This window comes from Platichthys flesus, chromosome 8 (assembly GCF_949316205.1).
Source record: "Platichthys flesus chromosome 8, fPlaFle2.1, whole genome shotgun sequence".
Classification (NCBI taxonomy): domain Eukaryota; kingdom Metazoa; phylum Chordata; class Actinopteri; order Pleuronectiformes; family Pleuronectidae; genus Platichthys; species Platichthys flesus.
In genome coordinates, this window is record NC_084952.1 from 1,803,786 (window position 1) to 1,830,058 (window position 26,273).

The 26,273-nt window shown below is 46.1% G+C and overlaps 1 protein-coding gene across 2 annotated transcripts in view; it reads right to left on the minus strand.

The window, feature by feature from the left end:
- fat2 (FAT atypical cadherin 2) overlaps positions 1–26,273 on the minus strand; it is a 68,654-nt gene that overhangs the window by 15,212 nt on the left and 27,169 nt on the right. For both annotated transcript variants that reach the window (XM_062394010.1, XM_062394009.1), the window contains exons 8-22: positions 25,887–25,949; positions 24,878–25,090; positions 24,591–24,801; positions 20,547–24,214; positions 19,703–20,099; positions 17,589–17,788; positions 16,977–17,130; positions 16,105–16,338; positions 12,995–13,384; positions 7,936–8,147; positions 6,690–6,827; positions 6,388–6,531; positions 3,199–3,396; positions 1,573–2,173; positions 1,259–1,459 (exon numbers count right to left, since the gene is read on the minus strand). In XM_062394010.1, the coding sequence (XP_062249994.1) occupies positions 1,259–1,459; positions 1,573–2,173; positions 3,199–3,396; positions 6,388–6,531; positions 6,690–6,827; positions 7,936–8,147; positions 12,995–13,384; positions 16,105–16,338; positions 16,977–17,130; positions 17,589–17,788; positions 19,703–20,099; positions 20,547–24,214; positions 24,591–24,801; positions 24,878–25,090; positions 25,887–25,949 (7,024 nt within the window). The remainder of the gene's footprint in view (positions 1–1,258; positions 1,460–1,572; positions 2,174–3,198; positions 3,397–6,387; positions 6,532–6,689; positions 6,828–7,935; positions 8,148–12,994; positions 13,385–16,104; positions 16,339–16,976; positions 17,131–17,588; positions 17,789–19,702; positions 20,100–20,546; positions 24,215–24,590; positions 24,802–24,877; positions 25,091–25,886; positions 25,950–26,273) is intronic.

Below are 26,273 nucleotides of genomic sequence, written 5' to 3' on the forward strand. Positions count from 1 at the left end.
CATCGGAGAAGAGTCTGAGCATCAGAACCGAGGGGAAGAGGGACTGAATGAAAGATGAGTGGACCATGAATGGACGGATCGATGGTGCTCCAGCAGCAGAAGGGAGCGGATTAGTGTTCAGACAAAACTTCTCCTGCTCGGGTTCTTTCTCTGTTTTTTACTGGTTCCAGTATGAAACTTTGATGAGGCCTGTGGGAAGGTTCAGTAACAACATGTTCCCAGTCTCTGTCGGGGGAAGAGAACTGTTCCTTCAGCAGGATTTGAATTCACTAACTTTGTTTTTGACCTTGTCTTCCACAGCGGCTCTCCGGAGAAAAATCAAAAAACACACAATGAAGTTTGTTACTGTCTTAAAAACCTCAGTTTAAAACCCCGGCTGGATTTTAATGTCTAACACATAAAATACATCTTAATAATCAAACTTTACATTGTTATAAAGGTCACAGATTCAATAACCTTTAAATTAAATATAATCACTTTTCTTATTTCTTCTCTCTTGTGTTCTTTCGTACTTTTGACTTACTCTTGTTGAGGGTTTAATTAGTAAAATCGCTATTTGTGAATATGGGCTATAAAAACAAAATTTGATTTATGATTGATTGATTTACAACAGTGTGATAAGAACTACATCACATGACAGAAACCATCTTTGAGAAACCTTTATTCAATGGAACCCTTGAGTTCAAATCAAGTATTAAACCTATTAAAGTTATTGTGTTGTTGTACGTTTACACAATGATCTTAACGAATGAAAATAAATGAGTAAATTCTGAGAATCTCACACGACTCCTTATCTCCAAAACGTCTTAAAACCAGAGGTTTCAAAACATCCAGAGGAGGTTCCAGAGGAATCCAGACAAGCTGACACCGAGACGGCAGCTCGCCGACCTTCATTCTGCTCTAATCCTCTCAGGAATGCCAACGAGCATCACGGAGCCCGATCCAACGAGCCGCCACCGCCGCCGCTCAGATGTTCTGTCGACTGTCACTGAAGCTAACGGCGAACCCACATTCACACCAGACGTGTTCGATCCCTCAGGTCAAATCTGAGGGATCGACTGCAGCGGGATTAACAGGTAAAAAGAGGAGGGCTCTAATCTGTGTTAGTAATCTGAGGACAGTTAAAAAGGAGATTAGATCAAACTAGAGGCGCAGCTCCACAGAGTTTTAGATTAGAAAGAGACGAGCTGGATTCTACACTGTCAAAACCAACCTCATTAAAACACCAGAGTGATATTGGTTTGAAACACACACATACCGTTACAGGGGCAGACGCTCTCCCAGGCGTGGTGGGGGGTGATGTAACCGGCTCTGGCGGTGGTGAAGTGGCCGAGCCGCTCTCCCGTCAGCCGGACGGAGTTCCTGCAGCCTCGGGGGGGACAGCCGGCGTCCAGGCAGCCGTTGTGGCTCACCCGGAGGATGCTCAGGCCCAGAGAGTCCTCCATGTTTGATATGATTCCTGTACGAGGGAGAAGGTTTCAGGTTCAAACAGACGCTTCAAAGAACCTGTCCTCCATCCTTCTCTTCATATCATGCAGGGCTCATAAATTAAGAACAGAACAGTGTGATCACCTGAGAGTCGGCTGGTCGGCAGACTCCGGACCAGTCCACTCGGCTTCCTCCAGATCAGCAGCAGCTCCAGGACCCGGGCGTCGGGCTGCTGCTGCAGGCTGGCCAGGTGGAGCTCCTGTCGGGGTAAACCCAGAGCCTGACTCAGGCTGCGCTGGAGGCCTCTCCAGTGATCTCCCAGAAACTCCTCTGGTGACATCTTGTCCAGCTGCAGCGTGAGGCCGGAGTCCAGCGCCCTCTGGTCGGCCGCCCACACGTGAACTTTGACCCCGGTCCAGACGCTGAACTTCCCGTCGGTCACGCTGACGTTGAGCGAATACGATCCCTCCTCCAGGTTTTCATCCGCCCAGATTTTCCCATCGGCGAGGTCGACGGAGAACAGGCCTCCGGGGGGGCTCTCTGACACCAGCTTGTAGGAGAGCACGTCCTCCAGGTCCTGGTCCGACGAGTGGAGCCGGCCGATGACCCGGTTGGCAAACAGGCCTCCGGAGGTGGTGATGAAGACCTCCAGAGGAACCACGGAGGGGGGGTACTTGCTCTGCTCGGTGACGTTGATGTTGACCACACAGATGGAGGAGAGGGGGGGGTGGCCGCTGTCCGTCACCTGCAGGCAGGAAGCATGGAGACAAACCACAGAGATCATTCAGACCATTTTCAGCTCCTAACATTTTGTCGTGTGTTGGATTTTAAAACAAACATCTTCTCTTCTTGCTGTCCACGAGACAGTTCAACAGTTTCAGGCGTGTGAGAAGGAACCAGATGAACGAGTCAAACATCTGATCAGTGAACAGTTCTTATTATAGATCACACATCCTCTCGCCTGCTGAACCGTGTTGTGGAGTTAAACACTGACCGGCAGAGAAACACATTTTTAAAACATTGAAAAGATGAAAACATGCAACTATTCTCCCAAACAGCTTCAATAAGCAGCGTTAAAACCCCAGATAACATCAAGACAGGCCAAAGAAATCCACTGTGATGCATATTGCAGCTGTACTCAGAAAAGCCTTCAGTTCTTCAGACGCCTCGAACACTGCGACCTGGTTATAAACCTTTTCTCAGAGAAACACGACGTTAAACTTCCCGACTCGACTGACGGACTCTGGATGAACTCCTTCTCACGATATCAACAGTTCAGATCTGTATTCACAGCACCACACGTTCCTGTCTTTGTTGCACAAGTTGATGTTCATGAGCCCTGAAGGACAACACTGTCCACTTAACAGGGATCTAACATGGAGCAGGCTTGACTCCACATCCTGTCAACGATGAAGAGAAGGCACGTGCTGGCGACTCTCCAGTGGATTGATGAACGACTCATATAAAAACGACTTTAACATTTCCCCTGATGCTCGGCCTGTGTGATTTCCATCCTCACAGCCGAGGGACGAGCCGCAGAGCATCACAGGTTTACTGCTGCACCGGGATTTAAAATGAGCACTTTGGTTTTTCACAGTGAGCCAATTTATGAGATCTTCATTTTTATCTTCCACCCAAGACACAAAGAAACTCTGGAGTGAAATATTTGACAGATATGACAACAGCCCCACGTAGGAGGGAGGAGGAGACAAAAGAGTAAAAGGTGGATGTAAAGTGGAGAACAGGAAACAGTATTCACAGCCTCCTCACCTGTATCTTGAGCTGATGTCGGGGTTTGACCTTCTTCCTGAGCGGCGCCGACAGCGACAGCAGGCCGCCCTGGTCCACGTGGAAGCGGCGATCCTCGTTCCCGCTCACGATGTGGTAAGAGAGAGGGGGGCCGTTCCTCGGCGTGTCCCTGTCCGTCACCACGAGCTGCAGGACGCTGCTGCCGACCGCCTCGCCCTCCTGGAGGAGACCAGGAGCAAAGGGCAGTTAAAGCTTCTCTTCAAGTTCTCTGGTTTCACCGCCATTTTACTCTTTGAGGAAATATATATACAGCAGCAGACAGTTGAGACAGAGGGAAACATGTTGTACTGGGAAGTGACCTCACGGGGGCAGAATGGATAAAGTGAAGATAAACAGAGGATCGGAGCCTGAGCTGAAGCTGAGTCGATACAAAAATAGGAAATCTAACTTGGTGCTTGGTGTTTCATGGTCTCTCAACTTCATAGGATTGTGAATACGTCTCCTCTGTGCGGCACGGTGGTGCAGTTTTGAGTACAATTGTTGCAGCGAGATAGTTCAGGGTTCGAGTCCCATGACCCGGGAAGTTTGCCTATTCTCCCTGTGTTCACTAACTGTTCAAACACCTGCAGGGAAAGTTAATTGGAGACTTAAAAATCACCTGAAGATGTGAATGTTTTCAAAATTCCATAAATTCCACACGTGTCGGCCCTCATCACTAAAAGCTTTGTAGTGTGAATCTGAGTCGTGAGCATCAGGACTGAGGAGCAGAGCTGCTGCTTCACACCCTCCGGTCCAGCTCTGTCAAACAATGTTAGTTCTGCCTCCCTCGAGGGAAACATCTGACAGATGCAGAGCAGCACGAGAACAAACACGAATCTGATTAAACTCTGGAGTGAACCACGTGTTGGTGTCTGTCCTGCAGGAGACTTTCACACACATAGTGAAGTAAAGGTCCATCTGCTGCTCTCAGTGAAATACGACCACAGCCTCAGACAGACGCTGCACTGCAACAGATGTGCTCGTCGTAAAGAGAGGACAGGAGGACAAACAAAGGGACGTGACATCAACAGGAGAGAGGACGCTCTGCAGCACCTGCAAAATGACAACTCACTTTCCCCTGCTCCAGCAAACATCCATCTGCTTAATGCAATCACTGCTTTGTCTTCATGGGGCCGAGCTGGCGGGCGGGGGGGGGGGGGGGGGGGACATCAGCAGATGGGACGATATCACAGAGTTTGGATTCAGAACCACACGGAGGCGACGCTCTGGCTCTGGAACAACTCTGTGACTGGACGTGAGTTTGAATCCTGACAGAGCGACAGCCAGCGGGAAGCAGCTCTGTGATGTACACCGGGTGTCAGAGCGACCACATCCAGAGGTGATGAACACACACACATTCTGTACTCAAGCAGAAGTACAGATACTTGTGTTCAAAGTGAAGTACTCAAGTACTTCAAGTACAAGTGCAGGCTCTGAAATGTACTATAATTATAAAAGAGTTCCCTCTGAAGGTCTTTTATTTTCTTTCTTTGCAAATCGAGCTGAGACTCATGTCACATTAATAAAGGTCAAAGTGTTTTTAACTTTAACCACTTTGACTTAATATCAAATAAAAAACTATAAATAAAAAACAAAGCGAGAAAAGATTTCTAAAGTTGAATAATAAAATAAATTGAATTATGTATTCTTCATTTTAACAAGTTCAGGGTCGAAGGTTTGTTGCTCTGCTTCGTTCAATTGTCTTTAGGGCATGATCACACACACACACACACACACACACACACACACACACACACACACACACACACACACACACACACACACACACACACACACACACACACACACACACACACACACACACACACACACACACACACACACACACACACACACACACACACACACACACACACACACACACACACACACACAGCTGATCGTTCTGCCGTGTGCAGTTCAGTAACCTCGCTCTAGGTGTTGAACTCTTTAATGAGCTCAGCCTCTTTCCACCAGAGAGCAGAATGGAGAGCGAGAGTCATGAAGGGACTGAGAGATGGAAACGACTGATCTGAGTGATTTCTCTTTAATCGTCTGGAGTAATTAGTTCATCAGTCTTCATTAGCAGCTCATCACGCAGTCAGGAGCGGAGCAGGTGGAGGTTCGCAGCCTTAATTCAGTTTGACACGCCTCAGGGCTGTCATTTGTCCTTTTCTGCTCATATTAACAAATCACACAGAGTCTAAGCGAGTCCCTCTCTTTGTGTTTTCTCATCCAGTTGTCAAATTACACACATGAATGCGACCGCTGCCCCCCCCCGCGAGTTATTTGAGCTGATGAAACAGGAAGTTCTTCTCTGGGCTGACGTTTATTTTAAATATCACTTGTTGACGTTTTGTTGATGAGAGGTTTTGTGTGAGGTCGGCGGTTTTCTTCCACTGCAGGGCGGGGGGGGGGCGTTGGGGGGGGGGCGTTGGGGGGGGGGGGGCGACTGATCTTTTATTTTTTCATCTCACCGCTCCAGGCCGTGAAACGCGGTCAGTTTCTAAAGCACAGCGTTTGTTTTTCTCAACCACAACACGCTTCACTGAATCTGCCAGACTCGTCTACGGTGTCCCACAGGGGTCAAAGCAATTAATAAAACAGGGTTAAAGGCAGAAAGCGTACTTCTAATCACCGGGAGCCGCACATTTGATTGATCTTAGGAGGGAAACATGATTCATTTTAATATTCTGTGCAGCTTCAACGTCTTGAATCATAAATTTATTCCACCCCGTAGAATGTCTCATTTCTAAATGATGCTCTCAGGGGTTCAAGTTAAAGATAGTTCACTTCAAATCTCAGTTTCCTTTTCAAACAAGTAAACTTTGTTAAACACTGAAGGGAAGCAGAACAGCTCAGTCTGCTACTGGCTGAGTGTCGGGTCATGTGATCAGGGCGTCTTGGAGGTGACGCCCACAGGAATCAGACGTGTGGCCTCTGGTCCTCTGGAGGTTCCCCGTTTGTGGGACAGCGTATCATTTTCATGTCTGCTGTTTTCAAGTAGCAGCTGGTTCCAGGCGGCTAATATCAGGGTCTCACTGTGAAATCTGCAGCCACTGACAGACGAATGGGGCCAAACGTCCACCACAGTTGATGATCATTCTGTGGATTGGCCTCTTCCCTGTGTGGTGGTATGTGATGCTGCGGGGGAGGTTCAGGTTGACTCACCTGCAGCAGCAGGCTGTGGTTGACCAGTGAGAAGAGCGGGGGGTTGTCGTTGACGTCAGTGATGGAGATGGTGATGTGCACCGCGGTGGACAGAGGAGGATTCCCTTCGTCCGCCGCCTGCACCGTCAGAGAGTAGTGAGGGATCTGGAGAAGAGACGAGAGAATCTGGGGTTTGATTTCTTTCCTTTTTGCTTATTCAGTCAACTCCCCTTTATTCCCCATGCCTGTGACATGCTTCCTCCTGATCTGTGTCATTTCCCTGTATTCATGTGTACTCGTTGGACACACAGACGGACACTGACCTCCTCTCTGTCCACCGCCGTCCGCACCGTGATCTCTCCGCTGCGAGGGTCGATGGAGAACTGCTGCCGAGCGTCTCCGCTCACGATGGAGTAACGCAGCCGGTTGTTGATCGGCCCGTCCAGGTCAGTGGCTGCGACCTGGAGGGAGATTTCAATGTATTTTGAGACGTTCTAATGACAGGGGGGCGACACACAATCCTTTGAGCTTCAAAGGTTTATAAATATGAGCTTGTGTTAGCTTCAGTACAATATGAGGACACACACAAAAAACTACAGACAATCAAACATGATTTTACTAATGATCACAATTGTGTTCAGACTTGTCTTCCTCATCCTGACGTCCATTTCCTGTTCTACAACATCAATTAAAATCTTCAACAGCAGATTGATTAATTAATGAAACCATGTGACTACAGACTGAGCTGTGTGGTTGCTGCGTTATCTCTGCTGCTAGACCGACAGATGACGGCTGACATGTTGTCAGATAACCATGAGTGTGTGTGTGTGTGCGTGTGTGTAGTTGTTACACGTGTGCGTCATCGATTTGATTGGCCACATCATCTCACGTTGTGTGTGTAGAAGAATGAATGTGTCATATTTCACACATGAGTTTTTCTTTCAGTGTTTTCGTCTCAAACTTGAATTTTGATTTATGTTTTGTGTGTAGTTGTTTATATGTTTTCTGTTGTGGTATATTTTTGAAACTCGTTAATCTGAGTGTGTTTGCAGGTTTTACCTTTGAGGATTCTGAGGCATGTTGTGTGTGTGTGTGTGTGTGTGTGCGTGTGTGTGTGTGTGTGTGTTTGTGTTGGGAATGGAAACACTGAAGCGTCAGATAATGACGAAATATGAAACTTGGAAATATTTCATTTCAATCCAGAGACTCAATTAAAGATTTCTGACATTCCTGTTTCTATTCACACTCTGAACACTTGAGGATGAAGAACATTAATTTATTCAATGTGACCTTCTCTTCAACTTTCAGCTCTGCTCTCTGGAGTGTGATGCAGATGTTGAAGTAAACTTTACTGTAAAAAATATTTTATAGATCTTGAACATCTGGTGTAATGATACATGCGTACAAGCTCGGGACTTTCTCCAGACTTTCTCCAGACAGTCCCTTCATAAGAACTCTGGAGAAATGAGCTTGTTGTTTCTGCTCCACTGAAAACGTATGAAACCGAGTGAATCATTGAGTAAGTTGAAGTTCCTGTGTAGCCCCGTGTGTCGGTGCCTTGCTCTCTACCTTCATCACCAGGCCCCCAGGCGACATGTCCTCCGGTATGTCCGCGCTGTAGTCGCCCCGTCCGAACACCGGCGCGTTGTCGTTCACGTCCGTCACGTTGATGATGACCGTGGTGATGTCGCTGAGGGACGACTTCCCCCGACTTCCCTCCACAGACAAGTAGTACTCCCGCAAAACCTCGAAATCCAGAGGAGCGATGAGGGTCAGGAGGCCTGAGGACCACAGAGCAAACTCTGAGTTATTCTCCCTGAAGAGGACATGAAGTTTCATTTGACCCGTTTGAAGATAACAAGTGTGTTGTGTTCAGATTTAGTTTTGTGGTGATGAAATCTTTTGATTCTTAACTTTTAAAATTTGTCTTTCAGAAAAACCTTTTGATTTTGTTCTTTGTAGTTCTACGATCTCCTTACCGGGGGGGGGGGGGCGTCATTACAAATACATGCTGCCTCGTCAGAGAGACAAAACTTTCTCAAGTCAAGATGCAGTCGAGTTTTCTTTTCATAACACAGTAAATATTTCAGGCTGAGGCTAGAAAAGATGAAATCTCAGGTTCAAGTGTTTCTCTCAGTGCTAATTTTATCTAAAAGAAAACGATCTTTTCTATTTTCAGTCTTTCTTTTTTATCAGTTTTTATAGACACAATTAAAAACCAGAGATCAGAACTTTTTAAAACAATGTGTATCATTGTGAACAGTCCTCAGTGAGTCGCACACAGACTGAGTGTGTCTGTCGACAGGCTCGTGGTCTCCAGCAGAGCGGGGGGGGGGGGGGGGGGGCCCTCAGCCTGTTTTCTGGGCCGCCAGCCAGTGTCTCCACCGCGCTTCATTAAGAGAGACCAAACCAGGATCCAACAATAACATCCCTTCACCACTCGCCTCAAACCAAACACCTCCAGGTTCCAACAAGCAAATCATTTGCTGCTGGAACACACGGCTCACTTTATAGATTTTTCTGAGATGAAGGACATTTGACAGCTCGAGTCGAAAGGATCCACGTTGTGTTATTTACTCATCTGTTTATTTGATCTATTCTTGTTTTCTACCTTCGTCTGCCGGGGAACAGCTGGATCAGCTCCAGGCTTCCTGATTAATGAGTCTCTCTCGTGTTCGTCGTTTCTTTACCAGTAAACCTGAGTTGTGTTTATCGACTCCTTCTTCACGAGGAACCAGATCAAGTTTGAGATGTTTCACTTATCGCCTCAGAAAGAGAAGAATGATTAGATTTAATGTTCACATCTGAGTCACGGTTCTGAGGCTCTGATTCAAACCGACATGTTTCCACTCGACAGCTCCTTGTCCCAACAGCTGCAGCATGTCTTCCTTCTCTGACAAGTGTTCACTAAAACCCATTGTGACCTACTTACCCACCAGTCGGTCATGTTAACCACTTACATGGCTTACTGGTTAAGAAAGAGTTGTACATCCACAGTGGGAGACATACAATATAGTCCTGATTCTCCAATGAATGAATTGTGAGCTGCTGTGTATCTGAGGTGACAAAGTGAACTACACAAACAAACCTGCACATTCTCAACTTTAAGTCTTTTCTCTCATAAAAGTGAACAATATGGTTTGAAAACACAAAATCAAATCAATAAAGCATAAATCTCTCGTCTCTTAATGACGCTTTTACGTTTAAGTCAAACCTTAAAAGACTCATTATTACTTTTGAAAAACACTATCTGCTACAAAAACCTCAGTATGAAAGGAAATCTTTTTATACTGAAGTGGATAAAACGCCAGCTGAATAAGAGGAGATGAGTTTTATCTCGAGTGTTTTAAAGAGAAGAGACTCGTGGACTTATGGACGACTAATTAGTTGGTTTGGAAAACGTGTGTCTGGTGCCGCTCCCTCCGTCACTAACGAGGCAGATGCTTCCCTGAGCTTCAGCCTGGGAACCATCGGGAACCACACAGTGAACGACGTGGCCGTCCCGCTCGGCCCCGTGGAGCACAGCGGATGATTATCCTCACCGATGCACTGTTTACTCCAGTTTGAATCAAATTAAAAAACTACTGCATCCGGCTGTTAAAGGAAATGACTGAGCCTGAGCCGCCCTGAGAGGGAGAGGAGGTCCGAGCTGACAGATGGACCAAAGCTTTGTTCCACTCCTGCTGTAAGGTTTGACGTCCACACCGTCTGAACAAGTGAGGACGAACGTGTCTCCGTCTAAAAACGTCCTCGGTCCAAGGTCAAAAGTACAATGTCTGGACAAAGGTAGAGTGAGGCCATGTGAGAATAAAGCTGGAAGGTTCCCAGTGAGCGAGTGGATGAGGTTTCTAACACGTGACGGACGTGAAACTGAAGAACACAAATATCTCAGGATGAAGACGAGGAGCCGTGTGTATATGTGTGTATGTGTGTGTGTGTGTGTGTGTGTGTGTGTGTGTGTAGTCACTAAGACATGTGGGAATCAGAGTAATTGAAGTTGACAGTGACAAATCACCTTCACGCAGTTTCTACTTAGTGAGAAGTCACGCTGTTCAGAATGAGCTCAGGCTTCTTTCAGTACAACCCAGACACCAACCTTCTTATTGATAGAAACCTGGCAGTGGGCAGCGTGAGCAGGAGCTGCAGCACACGAACCAGGCATCCGTCAAAATGCAGGATTTCAGCACAATGAATCGGACTCATTTGAATAATTACCTGCACAATCAGGATTTACAAGGACGGACGTCAGCCTGTGGTGGGATCTGCTGCTCACGTGGTGTGAGGGCTGAAGGAAATGTGCTTGATTGTTTGAATGGTTTGTTTCTATAGAGCAGCAGCAGCTTGAGGAGCGCAGCAGTGGCAGGTGGTGGAGGACGTCAAAGGCTGATGTGGAATCAGGGCCAACATTCTTATTCAGGGAAGAAAACAGGAGTTTCACCTGTTTGCCCTAAAAGCAAAGACTTGTTTAACTGCTTCGGCCATTTTGGAACTTTTACATGCTCCATCTGGTTTTCAATAAACTGCGTTCATGAGCAACCTCTTGTTCAAAGGTCCAGAGACTCACAACAACACAACTCAAGAAGCAGAATAAAGTTCAACACAATCAAACTGCTCTAAACTGGATTTTTAATGTCAAGTCCAGAATTAAGTGAGACACCAGCATCGTCCACTTGTCGGAGGAAACATGAGCAGCTGCCATCGTCCTGATGTTTCCTTTAACCACAGTGCAACCTGAGACACACACAGTGCACCTGTGATGTGTCGTCACTCCTCCAACACAAACAAAGCTTAACTCTCCACAAATGTTCTTCACAAGTTTTCTCACTGTGCAAAACAAACACACACATGTTTCAACTAAACATTGAAATTAATAAATGCACAACAGACTCACCAAAGTTTGTGTCTTGCACGGCAACAATAACAATTTTACTGAGTTTCTTGTATTACACACGTTCCTCTGTTCTGCGCCATCACATCACAACCCTTGCTGATTACACAAAAGGATGAGACACAGACCGTTATATTTTGGGGCAGATCCCATATAGACATATAGACGTATAGTGTATAAAGATGGACGACATGACAACACCTGAAAAATTAACTATGCACCTTCTTTTAAGAGATTTTAATGAAAAGCTTTTAGGATCTTGATGGAAAAATTGAAAATATTTAGTGGACTGACATCTGATATATGAATTTCTGCAAATGTGGTTCAATTGAATTTAAATGTGGTTTCATAAGGGGCCTGTTGGGCCTTGACGGAGGTCTGCGCTCTACTGAGGGACTTTCTACTTATAAATCATCTGCAGCTAATATCTCACTCACTACTCACATCATCGATGCTTTTGAAAAATATATAAACTAAGTCCATCCAAATTTTGAATGGGAACACAACACACACAGCACAACGAGGACCAACAACTCAGAAGAGCAGAGGTTTGAATTCCTGAGCAGCTGAGTTTCCTGTTAGTGAGTAAACAAAGAGGAGGAAGTGAGTTTGTTCCATGCTCGAAGACGATCGGGGGATTTAATTATTAGAGGAAGATACAAACATACACAGTGAGAGAAAACAGAAGCAACCGAAGAGCAGGAGACGTGCAGTAGCTCTCTTCCTCCTCTTCCTCTTCCTCCTCCTCCTCCTCCTCCTCCACTTGTCCAGACGCTCAAGGTCCCACTTGAAACAACTCAACACCAAAACTCTTTAGTGTCTGATTCTTGACTGATTACGGGACCAACACCAGAAGGTCACTACAGGTCTTTATCCCCGAGGCCTCTTCTCAGCCGGTTCATTCATGCAATCAGTTCAGACTTTTTTTATTTACCCAGCTTCCTTTGCTGCAGAGTTCTGGATCTCCACATCTCTGCTGTTTCAAACTTTCTAACTCTCCCTCAAACACTGAAACTAATGCAGCGAGCAGTTATCATGGGTCTTCTGTCTTTTAATGATTTATTGACAACAAGAGTCCAAAGAACAGAATCCAGTTCGATTCCCAAACCCGCCGGGGACGGAGCACGAGGAAACTCTGGACACAGGAACTCGACCTCAAACTTCAACTTACATTTGAAAAGAGAAACTTTTATCGTAAAAAAATTAACTGGAGGCTGGATGAACAGGCAACGCTAACAACTCAGGAAAAAAGAAAAGTAAAGAAAAGTAAGTCAGAAAACCAGAGGAGGACTAAACGGCCAGAAGTTAGAAAAGAGCTTCTGGCCGTTTAGTCGTCTAATTACCAGTAAAGTTTCTCAATGAGGAGGTCGACTCTAATTTATATCTTCGCCCGCAGCCTTTCACACTGTGGCCTTAACTGATGCATGTTCATATCCACAGAATATTGAATTTAATTTAAAGACTTCACTAATTAACTGCAAATATGTGAAACACTCATTAACAACATGAGAAGGAATTTAGATTGAATCCTTATTGCTTTTATGACCGTTCCCTGTTTAATGTCATGAAGTGATGCAGCTGGACTTAAAGCACAAAGACTCGGTTCTGAAAGAGGAAGAGGAAAGTTCTGCTGTGCGACATGTTGAGGTCCAATGTGACCAAGAACTGAATCTGTAACTGAGGAAGAGGAACTGATGCTTCACCAGCTGTGTAAACACGATGAGGAACATGAGCACTGACCTGTCCTTGAGTCCAACAGGAAACGTCCGTCCTCGTTACCGGACACGATGCGATACACGACAGGATCCGGTCCTCCTCCGTCCGTGGTGAGGGCGGAGACACTCAGCACCTCCACCCCCACCGCCGTGGACTCCGGGAGCTGGGCGGTGTACTCGGAGCTCAGGAAGACGGGCTGGTAGTTGTCCAGGGACACCACGTCCACCGTCATGGTGGCGATGGAGTAGAGGTGACGGGGCAGCCCTCGGTCGGTGGCTTTCACCTTCAGCTCGAAGGAGGGCGGGGTGTCTGAGGTCAGAGGTCGCTCCAGACGCAGAACCCCCGAGAACTCGTCCAGAGAGAAGTAACCGTCGTCTCCTGCCAGGAGGGAGTACTTCACCTCCGAGTTTATTCCTGCACAGAGTGAACACACAGAACTGATTAATAAAATAAACTAATCCCAGATATTGATCAGCAGCACCAAAACAAATCAGTTCAGTTTGAATATTCACTATATTTGTTTGGAAATGACCAAATTACATTTTGTTTGGTTTCATCATTGTGATGAGAGAGAGGATATTGAAATACGGCAAGAAGTTATTACTGTTCTCATCTGGAACAAAGGCAAAGAGAGATGAGCTCAGAGAGTTTCACGGTGATTCACCTGTAATTTGCCAAAGGAGAAATCATGTAACTCCAGAGGAGAAATCTAACCACAACCTGACCAGACGCCGTCTAACACACGTCACAACAAGAACACAAGACGGATGGATTCACTTCACAATCAGATTATGTTGTGGTTTGAATCCTGAATGTCAGAGCACGAGGGTCAGGTTGTATCATCAAATCTAAAAGGTTATGATATAAAAAAAAACAAGCAAAAATAAAAAATGTATTTATAGTTTTAAAACTAAAGTAAAAATAACTGTGCTGTGCAAACAATGCAAACAACGGGAGGAAAACCAGGAAGCTGTGAAGCATGAGACAAACAGGTTGATCCCTGGATTCACCTGATCCCTGAACGCTGTGCACACGTCCCTGCCGTTTGTGTGTAATTACACACACTGAAGGGCGTGCCGCAACCAAAGGTCAACATTTTTAACACAAAGCTCCGACAAACAGAAGGTCTGAGGTCCAGCTGCTTCGGGTCTGCACTGGTTTCTCACTTCCCTCAAGTTTCCTGGTGCTTGAGAGACCAAAAAATCTAAATCTGGGAAATTAAAATCCCCTCAGACGAGTTTGACTCTTATCACAGATGTTCCCACGTTTTGAGACAATCGTCTTTGTTCCAGATTATCAGTGTTTTCGATGCATTTCTTTGAGACATAAAAATGTGAGTCCCTCGTCACCGTCGCTCTGTGAGAAAGACGACAAGCTGCAGCACATCTGAGGGAGCGGCTGCTCTGTCTGCTGCTGTTTCCTTGTGTGTCTGTGTGTGTGTTTGTGTGTGTGTGTGTGAATGTTTACCATTCAGACTTTGCTCATCTCTGTGCATCTGATCAAATCCTAGTGTGTGTGAACTGCGACTAACAAGTGTGAATCTGTGTTTTTGTGCGTAAACAATTCAATTTGAGCGTAAACGTGTCTGTGAGAATTTAAGTAATTTGAATGGCACATCACACACACTAACACACACACACACACAGACATTCCACACACATCACAAACACACACACACACATCAGGCACACGTCCAATGACTAAGCAAAGTGCGTTATACTTCACCTCTGTGTGATTTTACTGTTCCAACACCTTAAAAAACATCCGAGGCAGCGAATGAATAAAAGATTCAAAAACACTGCTGCTGAAATTTGCACCAACCATTGCCAGCTCATTTAAATCGGTAGAGATTGGTTCCAATTGGTTTGGTATTTGTTCAGAGCTAAAGAAACAACAACAACAGTGTGATCAAATTGTTTTCTAAAAAACACTCAGAAGTGAGACTCAAAACAAGAGGCTTATGTAGATCACAGGAAAGAGAAAAATAGAAACACATTTAAAGGAAGTCATGAGGGAAAGGATAATAAACAAGAACGGAAGAAACACACAAACACACACTCAGGTTTGAGAAGACGTCTATGTGAGAAGAGGACTGAAGTTTGTCTTTGTGTGAACTCTGGAAGTAACTGTAAAGAAATAAACTCTAAAAAAAAACTTTTTAAAATCCTGGCACCTTTATATGAAATTGAAGATGTTTTTCAGACACGATCAGGACAAACTGTTCCAGACTTTCACAAGAAGAACACAGCAGGAGATTTTATGTTCAGACACGTTCACAATAGAAACAAGAGGCATCAACAAAAGCTCTTGAATCTCATTGTCTGTCCTAGATCAAACGTTGTACATAATCTCAGCGGTCAATCATGATGTTTAACCTAGTTTTTATAACATCAAATCACAATTTTTAACTAGGTGGAGATCAAGACTCTTAGCTTCACTTTTGGGAGCTCTCATGTCATCGTGTCTTTCTGTAAAAACTGGGTTTCACACATTCTTCAGCTTTAAGTCAGAGAATAAATGACACTTTCTGTGTATCACAGGTTTGTGTTGAAGTAAATGAGGCAGTAAAAAGTCAAGAGGCTGAATAAAAAGAAGCAGGTGATGTGTTTTCAGTCAACACATCAGGAATCATTTATCAGACATAATATCGGGATGAAATCCGATGTTAGATCCAAAGACCAACACTCAATATCACAGGATCAATATCACACTCTCAGACCAAATAGTCAAAATAAACCACTGGACAGGAAATGAGAAACGAGTTAAATGACTGTGGCCTAACGAGCAGAGTGAGATTTTAATGTTAAGAGTTCAAATCCTTCATGCCAGAGCTGGAATGAAACAGAAAAGGTTTCATCACGTGGGTGTTTCAGGAATGGGAATGGCTCGGTCTTTCATTGTGTTAAGGATCAGTAATAACACACACACACACACAGACAGACACACACAGACAAGCCTGAGCATTAGGCTGTAATAGAGGTAATAGAGTAAAAAGGACCAAGGTGTTGCCACAACATGTTCTGGCCTGAGTGAAACTACATGTTTATAATGTTCTCTCTGTTCATAGACTCTGATTTACATTTCCAGAGAAGCCGACATGATGATAGAAGGACTCGATGGCGCCGGCGACCTACCGGTGTCTGGGTCTTGGGCGTAGATGACGGCGACGGGCGTGCGCAGGGTGGTGTTGTCGAACACGGTGACCTCGTAGTGGCTGGAGGAGAAGCGAGGAGGATTGTCGTTCATGTCCTGGATCAGCAGCAGGATGTCCGCCTGGCAGGAGCGCCCCCCCCCGTCCGTGGCCTTCACCACCAGGTCGTATCCCACCTCCGTCTCTCGGTCCAGCACGGCCAGAGTGAACAGCTCGCCTGGAAGTCAAACACAGCTTTCAATGTTATTTCAATGTTTCCAGTCCAGATATCGATATTATAAATCATAAATCGTTTCATTAAATGTTTTTTTGTACAGTGCTCTTGTGTGTCGGTGTTAACAGGAAGTTGATTGTTTACTAGTTGGTTCTTTAGTCCCAGAAATAACAACGAAGGGATTAAAACTAAAGTGAACAGTGAGACGAAGGATTTCTTCTCTAAGAACCAATCAGGAAGGAGCATTGATGTGTTTCAAACAGTTTCAGTCTTTTCCCTTATCTAGATTAAAAGAGTTTTCAGACTGAAATGTTTCATAAAAAGCTCGGAAACCTAAAAAACGTGATATTGTGGACATCAACATAAACAGTGATGTTTTTTAAAACTAAAACATTCTGATGTGGATGAAGCCGCTCTGTTAGTTGGTCTGATGTCCTCCAGGTCGATCGGCTGGCGTCTACCACATGAGATGTTTTGACAGACGTGAAGTGTGATGGATGTGAGCGAGCGGGATGAAAACACAAACGACAATAGAAGTGTTTTTTTGGGCCCTTGTCAGCGTGGAGCCTGTCTGAGACGCGGCAGAGTGCCGATGGTATCACCGACTTAAACACTCCGAGGGAGCGCTCTCAGCATCCTACCTGTCCGGTGGTCGAGATGGAACTTGTCTGCGTCGGGGCCGTGGAGGGTGTAGGAGATCTGTCCATTAGCTCCCACGTCGGGATCAGAGGCGGACACCTTCAGCACAAACAGCCTGGAGGGCGAGTTCTCCATCACCACCTCCGTGTACACGAGCTGCAACACCACGAGGATAATGAGCATAATGATAATCACACTGCTCTCTGTGAAGCTACTGGAGGAAACATGTGATTTATAGCAGAGTTGAACCTTTTCAGAGTCTTTGAAGAAGAACGATTATTTCTTCCAAGATACATTCACAATTTAACTGGAGGGAATTATCTACTTTTCGTTTCTATTTTATTATAACGTTTATTTGTATGTAGCAATAACCAATACCATTTTTTACAGTAGAGGTGGAAGGTGGTTGACCAATATTTTATTTTAAAAAGTTAAATTAGATCAAAAATACACAAATGTTTAGTGTTCTCAACTGTTTCTTCACTTAAAGGCGTTTAATGAGATTCTTTATCACTAAAGGATTCACTCAGATTCTATTGGTCTAATTAAGAAAATAGAATTTCCTTGGCCTTGGCCTGTGAACGTGTCTGCTGAGCTGCTGCTGGACAACTCACCTGGTCACACAGGGGACTGTTGTCATTGATGTCTAGCACGTGGACGTCCACGGTCACCGCAGCCTCAGACTTCCCGTCGGTGGCGATGACTCGGAGCGTGTACCTGTCTCTGGACTCTCGGTCCAGACGCTCCTTCACGATCAGGCCCCACTCGCCCTCGTCCTGCTGGATGATGGCGAACTGGCCCAACGGGTCCCCGTCTGCAGGAGCGAGGAAGAAGATCAATACCACAGCTAATGTTCCTCATAATTAACCAAATAATTGCTTGTGTTAAGCTGTTGATTACAGGAATAACTACAGGGAAGAAAAACACAATTTAGCACTAATTACACAGGAAATTGAAAAACCTTGTTACGGGTATTAAGGTTTCTGCAGGTTTCAAAAAGTTAAATTAAAGATAAATGAAAATCAGTTTGTTTGTGTTTCTTAGCAGATGACAAGAGTAATCCAGCTCTTTTCACTGTAGGTATAATATTTAGTTTTGAACAAGTCACAGGTAACTTGAACTCAAATTAAAATTGTAATACAGCATTTTGTAGTTTTCTGAAATGTATACAGCATTGTATTGTGTTGTTCTGTGTGCCACACACCAGTGAAAGATACATTTCCATTAATGGCTGGATGAGAGGACAATGAATTTTTGAAGTATGATTCAAGTTGGACAAGTTTTACCTGAACCCTGTAAAGTCCACCTGTCACTTCTTAAGGTGGAGGAACCAGACAAAAGCTGGTGAATACATCCCAGTTATAAGACATACTAACAAGGAGATATAAAGTAAAACAACTTAAAAATACTAGTTCGATTTAATTAACTTTTTCAAGGGAAGTGGATTCCGATAGATTTAAAAAAAATAAGATAACTACTTTTTCCTTGTTTGAATTCATTCTTTTCTTTCCTTGATCTCAAACTCGTATCTTTGAGATAAAAACCTTAAAGCTTTTATTTCATGAATCAAACACAGTCTGCACGGTGCGACCAAGCACAGCTGATGCACAGATGAAGCCACGACTGTTGTTTATCTGTTTTATGAACAAAACCTCTTCAACCTCAGTAATGTCTGAATCCACACAGACCTTGAGACTGACGTGAGGAGCTGTTATTTGGGTTTTGTTTGGCAGTAACAAAGCTGTAATCAGCTGCTGCAGTCCGACAGCAGCCTGCAGCGACGGTGGGGATATGTCCTCGTATCAAACCGTGACGGACAAGCATGTCAGACACTAAATTTCAACTAACTACTCTGTTTAGAGCAGCTGACACTTGTTATTTATGACTCTAGAAACATTTATTTTAGCTTTGCATGTAAATCACAGGAATAATTAGATGTTATTCTGGTGTTTTGTCAAAACTTTCTCAGGTGGTTGAGTTTAAAAATGTTTAAGGCCCTGAAGCAAAACAGAAAGAAGCTTGTTGCTGCAGACACACACTCTCCTGAATAAGTACAATCATCACATGAATCATTCTGGTGCGGGGCAGCTTTAATATCCCAAAGATTTTCTTCTGTTTGTTTTTGAAGAGACACGTCAGACAAACAGACCGTTTATAAATAATTCCAGTGCAAATATTCCCCGGTAACTCTTTCCTAAAAACCCTGTTGTGACAGCGAGCCCCTTTAGATCTGTCCAGGTTCGACTGTCTGGAGGAGAATCATAGATTTGCATAAATACAAGGCTTTGTTTTTGTTGCTAGCCGCAGGGTTTCAAACTTGGCAATTCTGCTTTGTCGGCTCGTCAACCGCTTCCTCTTCGTGTTTAATCTGTGGCTGAGGAACATCAACTCTCAGCGGTCCACTGACATTTAATTCCACCTCAATAATGTCTTGATGAATCCATCAGAGAAGCAGCAGGATGGGAACAAACACAAACCCGCTCTCAGAGAAAACGTAATGATCACAGGTAAAACCTGATGTCAAACACAGTTACACAAACAGTCACACATTCCCTGGAAATCTACGGCTGCACTGAACCGTCACCGGCAGGTAGAGTTTTAAGTTTTAAGCAGGAGTGAGCTACAGCTCCTACATCGATTCATCTGATGTTTTTCAATGAGTTTAAACTGATAAAGGTCATACAACAGTTTTTCAAATGCACAAAACACACTTTCATAAAAAACTGACCTGTGATGTAACAGGTCACGAGCCGGTTCTCCAGAGACACGTCGGCATCGGTGGTTGTCATTGAGACGATGACCTCCCCTGGACTGCTGTCCTCCACCACCGAGCCGTGGTACACGTCATCGGAGAACTTGGGCGGGTTGTCGTTCTCGTCCATCACCGTCACCTCCACCAGGACGCTGGAGGACAGCTTGACGTCTCCGCCGTGATCCGTGGCCACCACGTTGAACCGGTAGACTCTGGTGGTCTCGCAGTCCGTCTCCCGCGTGGTCGTGATCCAGCCGCCCTCGCCGTCGATGGAGAACACCTCCGTGACCTCAGCAGTGGCGTCGTGAGGGAGCGACTCCAAGGTGTAGGTCACGACCCCGTTGTTGTCGGTGTCCGGGTCATTGGCGGTGACCTGCAGGTCAATATGAGAAGTGGTTGAACTTTGGTTTTCAGATTGAACATAAATCTCCTGACAAGCTGAGACATTTAGAGATTGTTTGTTGATTATGTTTAATCTTTTAGTCAGTAAAGATATTCAACCAGGAAGTGTTGGATTTTGAGAAGCATGGAAATAGTAAATATTTGGTTTAAAAGTTAAAAAACAACTTCATCACTTCAGCTCTATTAAATCCTCTTGTTTCCTGTTTCTAGAGGTAGTGAACACATTAGATGAAAGATATGAACTCTGGAGATAAACGGCTTCTTTCATGCTTCTAGTGTTTTGCTGATCAGATCAATCTGATGAAGTTGATTGATGTTCTCATTAAACTTCAGAAATCATTATTTTTCTTTTCTCAACATCACAGTTAACCCTCCTCTCTCTCTCTAAGAATAAGAAAGAGTGCTCTCTGTCTCTCACCTGTATGACGGTGGTTCCAGCCGGCATGTTCTCAGCCAGGAAGGCCCTGTACGGGCTGGCATCGAACACCGGCTGGTTATCGTTCACATCCTGGACCTGGATGCTGACGGACACCAGCGAGGCCACGTCCGTCCCGTTGTGGTTCCCCTGAGCGATCACGTCTATCTGGTACCACTTTGTCTTCTCGTGGTCGATGGTCTTCTGCACCAGCAGAGTCCCGCTCTCCTTGTCCAGGCTGAAAACTCTGTCCCTGTTGCTCTCCACCGTGTTCCCGTTCACCAGGCTGTAGATGAGCGGCGTTTTGGAGTTGGCCCTCACGGAGCCGATCTCCGTCCCGATGGGGACGTCCTCTGCAGCTGAGAAGGTGTAGAGAGGCTCGGAGAACTTCGGGAGAGGAACCTCAGGAGAAACCACTTTGACCTGGACGGGGACGGTGGAGTTGTAGAAGGGCAGGCTGCCGTCCCGAGCCTTGACCTTGAAGTTGAAGATCTTGTTCTCTTTGCCCACCAGGCTCTCCTTCACGCTCACGACCCCGGTGAAGGGGTTGATCTCGATGATGTCTTCGGTCACCTCTTCGTCTTCGTCCACGCTGTACGTGACATCAGCGTTTTTGCCGTCGTCTGCATCGTACGCCATGATCTGAATGACCGGGGAGCCTTTATTCACCGTGGACTGAATCGACACCTGGTATTCTGAGGCCTTGAACTGAGGCACGTTGTCGTTCTCGTCGGTGAGAATAATCTTCACGGTGCAAAAAGCCACTTTTCCGCCGCCGTCCTTCGCCATCACTTTGATAGCGATCACCCTCTGGGCCGGGTTCTCTCTGTCCAGCGGCTGGGTGGTGACGATCTGTCCGTCAACGTCGATGGCAAATTTCTCGTCGGCGAGTTTGTTGATGATGGTGTAGTCCACGCTGCCGTAGGGCCCGTCGTCTGGGTCGATGGCGGCCAATCGGATCACTCGAGTCCCCGCCTCGGCGTTCTCAGCCAGCTCGGCCTCGTAGACGTCCTGTTTGAAGTACGGACTGTGTCTGTTGCTGTTGATCATGTCGATGTTGACCGGAGCAGTTTTCTGAAACACGCCGTCGGACACGGCCACCGTCAGGTTGTAGTAAGGATCCATGTTCCTCTTGCACACGTTGGAGAAGGAGATGATCCCCGAGGATTCGTTGATGTTGAAGTAGCGACCTTCGTTTCCCGAGAGGATCTTGTACTTGAGGTTGTTCAGGTCGCCGGTGTCGGGGTCGGACGCTTGGATCTTGATGACGATGTGGCCGCACTTTGCCATTTCATCCAGATTGGCTCCGTACTGGGAGGTGACGAAGTCCGGTGGGTTGTCGTTCACATCCGTGACATTTACAAACACACTGGTTTCACCGCTGAGGGGAGCAGAGCCGTGGTCCGTGGCTTTGATTTTCAAAATAAAGTGCTTTGTGTTCTCATGATCCAGGACTTGTTTGGTGACGATCATCCCGCTGCTCGGGTCGACCTCAAAGAACTCGGTCTCGTTTCCCTCAGTTTTCATTATCTCAAAGGTCAAATCTTTGTTCTGAGCAGAGTCCCTGTCGGAGGCAGACACTTGAATCACCGAGGAACCAACAGGAAGCGCTTCAGCCATGTTCACGCTGTACTTTGACTTCGAGAACACAGGTGCGTTATCGTTCACGTCCTCCACTTCGATTTCTATCGAGGCCTCAGAGAAAGCTCCGGTCACAGAGTCCGACGCTCGCACCGTCAACACGTGCATCGTCTCACTCTCGTAGTCCAGCGGGTTGGTGACGGTCAAAGCGCCCGTTTTGAAATCGATGTGAAAGTGTTTTGAGCCGTTTTCCTCTTCAAGATTGTAGATGAGCCGATAGCCCTCCGGATTTCTGGCCTGGACGTGCAGGATGGTGGTGAAGGTCGGGACGTTTTCAGGGACCTTAAGCGGGTAAAGGAGAGTCTGGAAAACGGGGTTGGTTCGATTCCTCACCTGAATGACAAGCTGCGCCGATGTGCTGTGAGTGGGCTCAGCCTCATCTACGGCCAAGACCCTCAACACGTACTTGTTCAGGGCCTCAAAGTCCACCGGCCTCTGAAGGGACACGTCGCCGACACCGGGATCGATTCTGAAGAGGTTGTAATCTTCCTCCAGTGAATACACGATGAATCCATTTTCCCCCAAATCTCTATCGACGGCAGTGACTTGATATAAAACGTCTCCCGGTTCTGTGTCCTCAGTGATCATCATTGAAAACGGTAGATTTAGAAACTGTGGAGAATTGTCATTGACATCCTCTATGAACACTTTGACCTGCGCTGTGGCCGTCCTGGCTGGGCTCCTCATGTCTTCTACCTTCACCACCACATTGTACACGTCCTGCTCCTCCCTGTCAAAGGGGACGCCCGTTGTTTCCAGAACGCCCGACGACTGGGACACTGCAAACCGCCCCATCGGGTTCAGCACAGAATAAAACAGAGGCTCGTTCAAATGGCAGCCTGTTGCTTTTAGTGCAGCTAACGTTTTGACCGTCCGGAGGTTCTCTGTGACGCTTGCTGAATAAACCCTGTGCTGGAACCCGAGGTCGCTCGCTGTGAGGTTGGTCACATTCACCAGGACGGTGGCCGAGTCTTTGTAGAGGCCGTCGGACGCTTTGACAACCAGTTGATAAAACGGCCTGAATTCTGACACGTTGCTCACGATGATGACGCCGGTGTGGGGGTGAACAGAGAAGGCGTTGTGAAGATTCCCCTCGGTGATGCTGTATGACACTGATGAGTCGGGGTCATGGGCCGTGACGCGCACGACCTCTGAGTGTCTGACAGCCGGGAACATGATGGACGGCTCGTACACCGGGGCGGTGAACTGGGGGGGGCAGTCATTCAGGTCCAGGATGCGAACAGTGACCTTGGCGGGCTCAGCTGCAAACAGCGATGGCTCCCCCGAGTCCTTCACCTGCACCGTGAAGTGATACTCGGCCCTGGTTTCAAAGTCGACTGGTGAAATTAAAGAGATGGTGCCCGTACTGGAGTCCATCTTCAAAACGTTCAGGATGTCGGGCTCGAGGATCTGATACACCAGCAGAGAGTTTACATCTCTGTCAGCGTCGGACGCCTGGATGACCAGTGGAGTGTTTCCTTCTCCCATCACCAGGCTGTTGATGCTCGCCGCCTCCCCGATGTGCCCCGTGTACGCCCCCTGCTGGAAAGCGGGAGCGTTGTCGTTCTCGTCCATCACGTAGATGTGGACGAGGACCCTGGACGACGCTCCGGCTGTCGTGGAAGCTGTGACTTTCAGTTTGTAGGAAACACAGTTCTCAAAATCCAGGTGCTGCTGGGTTGAGATCAACCCGGTGGAGGGGTTGATGTGAAAGATCCCATTTGGATCGCCACTTTCTATCCCATAATGCACTGCAGCGGGGCTGGAAGCCGAGATGGTGACGACCGGCGTTCCGAAGGCGCTTAGCTCACTGATCTCTGTTAGGTATTCGTCCAGAAGGAAGGTGGGGGGGGAATGGTCGGAGATGCGGATGTGGACGTGGATGGAGCAGAGGTCGCTGCGCTGAGGGAAGCCCTGATCGGTGGCCTTCACCGTCAGGTGGAACAGGTCCTGAGGCTGGAGATCCAAAGGCTTGGAGACAGTGATGGAGCCCAGCTTAGGATCTATGGAGAAGATGTGGTCGATGTTTCCTGCAGGAGAGAAAATAAAGTGTTACACAAAGAAAATACTCACAAATCAGTCGTTTTTATCAGGGTACTTGAAGACTTGAAGTTCTTATGATAGACTGTTATAATAAAACAACCTGACAGTTAGATTTTAACCAGGTTATTGATCTTATTGATTTTGGTAATTAAAGGTTTAAGTAATTTATAAAGCAAAAACTATGAATTCAGGTTTTAAGAAAGTGAGAATTCTCTACTTGTCTTGGTTTTAGATGATTGTAAATTGAATAATTGGATTGTCTGTCAGATGTTCTCTTCTCTGCAACATGTTTTTTTCACCACTTTGATCAAACGTTGTCAATAATTGTCCAGATGTTTCAGCTCTGAAGGTGTGAGGACGAACCTGAGTGCAGAGAGTATCTGACGTCTGCGTTGCTGCCCTGGTCCTTGTCCAGCGCCTTGACGCGGATCACCTCGGAGCCGGCGGGGGCCAGGTTGGAGATGGTGGTCTCGTAGCGAGGGCTGAGGAACACTGGCGAGTGGTCGTTACAGTCCTCCACGTGAACCACCACCTTCACAAAGTTCCTTTTCACTGGGATCTCCTGGTCCCGCACCTGAGGAGGAGCAATGTTAGAGTGTCCAGAATATTCAGTTAAACTGAAACTGCATGGATGAGAACTGTGTCACTACCATGACAATGAGAGTATGAACAGAGATCGTCTCGTAGTCGAGCTCCTCCGTTATCACCCCCACGCCGCTCTTCGGGTCCAGGTGGAAGAACTTGGTGCTGTCGGGGTGGAGGCTGCTGTGGATGGAGAACACCAGCTTACTGTTGGCGTCGGCGTCCTGAGCACTGATCTGCAGGATGTCCTTCCACGGGGAGGTGTCCTCAGGAACCCACACCTTGAAACACAAGGGGAAATAATAATGATCAAAAACAACAACAGGGTTTAGAAATTGAAATCAGGTTTTGGTTTGAATAACAATTTGTATTCATAATTGTGGTCTGACTGAGGACAGACAACTTTTTGAGGACAAGGAGATATAGTGTTAGAGAAGTGGCAGGATCAAGGAGGGTGATGATTACTCTGATTAATAAAAACAACAGTGAAGCAGCCTCGAAAAACGCAGACAGGGTTGAAATGTATGTTTTTTAAATTCAAACCACGTTTCATGGAAATCTGTCCGGTAGCTTTTGTGATATCTCACTTTTAAACCAACAAATAAACAGACAGGAATGAAAACATAACTTCTTTGGTGGAAGTTAAAGTTTACACCAAACAAAACTATAGATTCCAAAGTAGTCACACGATTATTCCAAAGATTATATAAAAGAAAAGAAGACAAGAAAAAGAGAGTGATTCTCATTAATCCAACATGAAGGTCACATCTGAATCTGATGCAGTTGCTTTCAGGATTACTGTTAATATTTACTGTTGGTATTATCAGTGTTCACCCTTCACTCAGGGACACGGCACAGAGACGTTAGGGAACCTTCTTTGATGAGAGGTTGGTTTGTTTGACTGGTTTTAATGTAGAAATCCCCGACATAAACAAACTTGCTTTAAGGCTTCTGTTCCTGAGATCACAGCGGAGCTCTGATATAATCACACACAACTGTTTCTGTAATAACTCACCTGGAAGCTCTGCTACTCTGATCTATTTATTCAAACATTACACATCATCCTCTGGACCTCACCTCGTACAGCGGCTTCAGGAAGACGGGCCGGTGTTCGTTCATGTCCAGCACCCGGATGTAGGCCTGCAGGTTAAAGATGGAACACACAGGGTGTCAGACAACAGGTGCTCAGCCTGAGCCACATTAAACATGGAAGCTGCCGCTGGCAGGATTTAAGATTAGATTCTAAACCCAAGATTTTCAAATGCAAATGAGAAGATAAATGAATTTGCAGGATATTGTTGTTTAATGCAGTCGGCTCGGCTCAGGGAGAGGATTAACACAGTATTAGAACAATGAGATTAGAGTGTTTTCACTTGTTCAGAGCAAAATGGTGTTTTGTTGTCTTGTTTTGATTTAGGCTCAAAAGTCAGACAACTATAAGTCAACTGGTTTGTTTTAATGTAA